Genomic DNA, 6,339 nt, shown 5'->3' with positions numbered 1-6,339 from the left:
TGTATTGCGAGATTTTGGGGAACAACCTCCTTCCCTCAGTTAGAGCATTGAAGATGGGTCGAGGCCGGGTCTTCCAACATGACAATGACCCGAAGCACACAGCCAGGATAACCAAGGAGTGGCTCTGTAAGAAGCATATCAAGGTTCTGGCGTGGCCTAGCCAGTCTCCAGACCTAAACCCAATAGAGAATCTTTGGAGGGAGCTCAAACTCCGTGTTTCTCAGCGACAGCCCAGAAACCTGACTGATCTAGAGAAGATCTGTGTGGAGGAGTGGGCCAAAATCCCTCCTGCAGTGTGTGCAAACCTGGTGAAAAACTACAGGAAACATTTGACCTCTGTAATTGCAAACAAAGGCTACTGTACCAAATATTAACATTGATTTTCTCAGGTGTTCAAATACTTATTTGCAGCTCTATCATACAAATAAATAGTTAAAAAATCATACATTGTGATTTCTGGAATTTTTTTTTTTAGATTGTCTCTCACAGTGGACGTGCACCTACGATGACAATTTCAGACCCCTCCATGATTTCTAAGTGGGAGAACTTGCAAAATAGCAGGGTGTTCAAATACTTATTTTTTTTTATTTTCCTCACTGTATATGTCACTTCCTGTGTTCCCTATGTGGAGCTACATAGCACTTGCTGCTATGAATATAAATCGGTATTGGCGTGTAGATGTCTTCAGGGTGGGACAGTTATCAAGCACGTAAAGTTTGGTTCAGATGTGAGCATGTACACTGAAGTTACAAAAACTTCCTGTGTCATGGCGAAGAGTTGATCTTTGACGCCACGCCACGGACACGCCCATTGACGAAAACTCGCAAATAGCACAACTTTTCATCGTCAATGCCTTTAGAAGGCACAGCACAAATTTGAAGTCGGTTGGACTAAATCCCTAGGAGGAGTTTGTTAAAGTACGAAGTGTGTAAATCATCCAAAATTTGACATAAAATTCAAAATGGCCGACTTCCTGTGGTTTTAGGGCATCGCTCCAAGAGGCTTTTTTGTGCGTCTGGACAAGATAGACGTACCACAGAAAATTCATGCACGTAGGTGAAACGTGCGGCGGGGGCTGCTTTGTTAAAAGTCACTTCCTGTTGCCAGCAGGTGGCGCTATGACTGTGGGTGAATGTCAGCATGTACATGTGTTCAGGACGGGACTCTCATCCTACATGTACACTTTGGTGCAGATGTGAGCATATACACTGAAGTAACAACTTCCTGTGTCATGGCAAAGAGTTGATCTTTGACGCCACGCCACGGACACGCCCATTGACAAAAACTCGCAAATAGCACAACTTTTCATCGTCAATGCCTTTAGAAGGCACAGCAGAAATTTGACGTTGATCCGACTAAATCCCTATGAGGAGTTCGTTAAAGTACGGAGTGTGTAAATCATCCAAAAATGGCCGTAAAATTCAAAATGGCCGACTTCCTGTTGACTTTAGGGTATATTACTTAGACTATATTTTTTAATGCTGTTAAATTAATGTGGTCACATATTTCAGCATATTCTAATACTGTTTAATGCAATGCAAAAACGTTGAACCTCACTTGTGTGCATTTCCACCAAAGTCTAAAGACCTGTGAAGATTAGGCAAATTAACCAGCTGAAGATGCACAGGCACCATTAGGCCTAGGCTACTTGTAACCACTATCCATGAGCAGAATTTATAAATGAACATCAGATTTGATTGGAATTTAATTGCAAACTATAGGCTGTGCTTGACCATTAAAGCAGCTTTTTTTGTGTGGGAGTATAATGAAGAGACACTCTAACATAATGCCATTAAGTTCTTAAAATAACTCAAGCACAGAGAAACCTACACAAATAAAATTGTGACAGTTTGGTAGGTTATTAAAACATTTCCAGCGACAAGAGCTACAGATCAGCTGTAGCACTCACGTTTCTGCCCGCCTGCATCGGAGGAACGGGATGTTTAACGAGCTTAATTACCTGGAGGAGGAGACTGACTTCGGCTCTGTGTGTAAAAAAACAAAACAAAGAAAAAACAAACTGTAAAACTCCTGACTGATGAAAACAACAACTCTGGACTCAGTAGGTATTTAACTCCATTAGCTGTTGGCTGTAAACACACCGAGTCTGGCTACTATTTGTATTTAATGCTGACGATTGATCTCAAGCGGACAGCGGTGAGACTTGTGTGCTATTTGACTGCTGATTGTAATTTATTGGTTTGCAAACAACGGTGGAAAAGAGAGGAACAGTAGCAGAGAAACGGCAGACATTATCCAGTTAAAGCGAGTAGCCTCTACTCGCCCATTCAGAAATTCACTGCAAGGCAAGCTGATTAATTGTAATTTCCAACATAAAATCAATACTATAAAGTTTTACAATTGTATTACTCCATAGTTTTTACTAGATGTTACAAAATTTTATTTACCTGCAGGGGTCTCCTATAATTGGAGGAATGGCAAGATTTACCTGAGCTGCTCAATGTTCCCAAATGTCCGTCGGCCATCTTGGTTTTGACAAATTTAAGTTGCACTTACAATGGCTTACCAGATGGTGGCAGTGTATGGCATGACACACTAGTGTCCACTGTAGTGGCTGATGTGCAACTAGACTATCAGAACCTCTGGCCATTCAAGAAAATGGCTTTTGAATAGCTGTCCACTGTAGTGACCACTATGCGTGAAAGGGTTAGTAGGCATTACATTAGTATGTCAAACAGACATGTTCTAAATGTCAGTTATGGTTCTAGATCAACTCTACGGCACTTTAGCTTGGCTGGTAGCGATGGCTTCTCCCTCTCCTGCTCTCTCTTGCCTTGATGTCCAGTTACTCCTCTGCCGCCTATAGTGGTAATGCTATGTGTTACAAGTGTAGTTTATTAGTAGCCATGGAGGTGAGGCTTAGTGATTTAGAAGTTCAGCTGCAGCAGAGTACAGGGCAGGTAGACTTTTAAAAATTAGATACTTACTGTCTTTCTCTCTGTATGTCTGTCTGTTGCTATAGAAGCGGGGCGGAAGAGAGGGAATCAGACGTCACCGGTGCCGGCACTGTGACAAATCCTTCAAAAGATTGGACTCTTTAAAGACTCATCAGAGAGTTCACACTGGAGAGAAACTGTACAGCTGTGACCAGTGTGGGAAAACTTTCACTACACCAGGTGCACTAAAAGTCCATCAACGTGTTCACACTGGAGAGAAACCATACAGCTGTGACCAGTGTAGGAAAGCTTTCACTACAGCGGGCCACCTAAGAATCCACCGACATGTTCACACTGGAGAGAAACCTTACAGCTGTGACCAGTGTGGGAAAGCTTTCAATCATTCAAGTACACTAAAAGTCCACCGGGCTGTTCACACTGGAGTTAAACCTCACTGGTGTGAACAATGTGGGAAAACTTTCAGTAAGTCTGATAAGTTACAAAACCACATGCGTGTTCACACTGGAGAGAAGCCGTACTGGTGTGAACAATGCGGAAAAACTTTCAGTAGGTCCGATCAGTTAAAAATCCACCAACGTGTTCACACTGGAGAGAAACCACACTGGTGTGAACAGTGTGGAAAAACTTTCACTCAATTAGGTCACCTAAAAATCCATCTGCGTATTCACACTGGAGAGAAACCGTACTGGTGTGACCAGTGTGGAAAAACCTTCGCTTCATCAGGTGAACTAAAAAGCCACCAACGTGTTCACACTGGAGAGAAACCGTACAGCTGTGACCAGTGTGGAAAAACTTTCACTTCAGCAGGTGAACTAAAAGGCCACCAACGTGTTCACACTGGAGAGAAACCGTACAGCTGTGACCAGTGTGGAAAAACTTTTGCTCATTCAGGTGTCCTAAAAAAACACCAACGTGTTCACACTGGTGAGAAACCCCACTGGTGTGAACAGTGTGGAAAAACTTTCACTCAATCAGGTCACCTAAAAATCCATCTGCGTATTCACACTGGAGAGAAACCTTACAGCTGTAACCAGTGTGGAAAAACTTTCACTCAATCAGGTCATCTGAAAAGCCACCAACGTGTTCACACTGGTGAGAAACCTCACAGCTGTGACCAGTGTGAAAAAGCATTCATTTCATCAAGTAACCTAAAAGCCCACCTGCGTGTTCACACTGGAGAGAAGCCATACTGGTGTGAACACTGTGGGAAGACTTTCACTACATCAAGTGAGCTAAAAAAACACCAACGTGTTCACACTGGAGAGAAGCCGTACTGACAAGCATTCACACAGCATCAATTAATTTTATTTTTTTTAAGCTAAGCTAGCTCTTTCCTCCTACTCTCCTCCTCATTACCCTCATTACAACCACCTGTTTATAATGTGACTGTGCTGGATTAATATCATGGTTAGCGCTCCTTCACTAATAAACACAGCATTAGCTTTGTGGCTAATTTTCCAACTTGAAAATTGGACCCACGTGAATCATGCAGATCTATAATTTAAAAAAAGGGGGGGGGGGTTCAGGAGCTGGCCGAGTAGAATGGAAAGGGTGAAATGGAAAGGATTTGAGGACATCTGAAGTTACAGGCTGAGTAAAGTTTTTTTCCTTTTCAAGTATCAAAGAGGATGCTCGTTTGCGTTCAGCTGCCCATTCCACACTTGCGCAGTGTGTACCACTGTCGCTCTCGTGCATCAGTGGTTCGTAACATGTTGGGCAGTAATACTGTAATATTACTTTTCCCAGTAAAGAATACTGTGACGGATTACTATTTCCAAAACAGTAATGTTATTACAGTTATTAATCATATTAAGGCTGCCATACTGTATGGACCATCCCTGACGTGAATGCGCTGCAGCTCAGCGGCATCGGACCTTATCCGCTATTAGCCAAAAAGGAAGACGGGAGAACAGGGAGGAGAGGTATTTTCGACAGCTCTAAGTAACATTGTTGCCGTTATTGTGTCAGTCTACGATGCAAAGAACATTGTCGTCCGTTATCCAACGAAGGTTAAAATGAAGGGCAACTGGACTTGGTTGAAGCTACTGGAAGACGTTTCGTCCCTCATCCAAAGGACTTCTTCAGTTCTGACTGACTGGCAGGGAAACTCAGCTATTTAACCTCAGTGGGGTCGTTATCCCGGGTAATCGATACCGCTGGTTCGTTAGTGTTCCTTGTTGCTGTGACGACAGTCGTTACAGTCGTTAAGACTACCTGTGGCCAAGACTGAACGACCATCGTTGGTATCTTCACCTGAGGCCAATAGGTTACGTTTGTTGAGTTTCCTGGGAAGTGATGAAAGGACAGCATTGTAAGTCGGGGATAAGTGGTGGCGTAGACCCCCTCCCCTGTTCAATGACGGCTTCTCAACCCTGGTGTAGATGGCTTCCTTGACACCTCTTTCAAACCATCCATCTTCTCTGTCTGAAATGTGCACCTGGTGGTCCTCAAACGAGTGTCCTCTGTCCTTCAGATTGAAGTAGACTGCAGAGTCTTGACCTGAGGAGTTGGCCCTTCTGTGTTGAGCCATGCGTTTGTGTAGTGGTTGTTTAGTCTCCCCAATATACAGGTCTGTGCATTCCTCACTGCATTGGACCGCATACACTAGATTGCTTTTCTTGTGTTTGGGTGTGCGGTCTTTGGGGTGTACCAGCATCTGTCTTAGTGTGTTCTTGGGTTTAAAAAACACAGGGATGTTATGTTTGTTGAAAATCCTCCTGAGTTTCTCTGATACTCAAGACACGTATGGAATCACAATGTTGTTGCGTTTGACCTTCTTTTCCTCCTCCCCTGTAGTTTTGTTCTTCTTGGATTTTGTAGCTGTCTTCACAAAAGTCCATTTAGGGTATCCACAGGCTGTAAGTGCCCCCTTCAGGTGGTTCTGTTCCTTCTCTCTGGCTTGGGCGCTTGTTGGTATGTTTTCCGCTCTGTGGTGCAGTGTTCTCAAGACCCCTAGCTTGTGCTCCAGTGGGTAGTGTGAATCGAAGAGTAGGTATTGGTCTGTGTGTGTGGGTTTTCTGTGAACACCAATCTGCAGGCTCCTGTCCTCTTCAATGTGTACAGCGCAGTCCAGGAAGGCCAAACTGTTGTTGTGAACATCTTCTCGTGTGAACCTGATGTTACTGTCCACAGAGTTGATGTGTTCTGTGAAGGCTTGCACTTCCTGGCTTTTGATTTTGACCCAGGTGTCGTCCACATATCTGTACCAGTGGCTCGGTGCTATTCCTCTGAAGGAGTTGAGGGCTTTATTCTCCACTTCTTCCATGTAGATGTTTGCCACAATCGGGGATACCGGTGAGCCCATGGCACAGCCATGCTTCTGTCTGTAGAATCCACCGTTGTACTGGAAATAGGTGGTGTTTAGACAGAGGTCGAGTAATTTGCAGATTTGGTCAGGGCTGAGGCTAGTTCTGTTGTCCAG

General features: G+C 43.9%; 1 protein-coding gene across 1 annotated transcript; it reads left to right on the top strand.

The window, feature by feature from the left end:
- Positions 1-2,867: 2,867 nt before the first annotated feature.
- LOC123964353 (zinc finger protein 431-like) lies at positions 2,868-4,958 on the top strand. Its single transcript, XM_046041383.1, has 2 exons — positions 2,868-2,873; positions 2,984-4,958. The coding sequence occupies exons 1-2, from the start codon at positions 2,868-2,870 to the stop codon at positions 4,193-4,195; spliced, it is 1,218 nt and encodes a 405-aa protein (XP_045897339.1). The 3' UTR covers positions 4,196-4,958.
- The last annotated feature ends 1,381 nt before the right edge of the window (positions 4,959-6,339 follow it).

Source organism: Micropterus dolomieu, unplaced genomic scaffold, assembly GCF_021292245.1.
Source record: "Micropterus dolomieu isolate WLL.071019.BEF.003 ecotype Adirondacks unplaced genomic scaffold, ASM2129224v1 contig_1976, whole genome shotgun sequence".
Classification (NCBI taxonomy): Eukaryota; Metazoa; Chordata; class Actinopteri; order Centrarchiformes; family Centrarchidae; genus Micropterus; species Micropterus dolomieu.
This window is presented reverse-complemented; position numbering and strand designations above follow the sequence as displayed.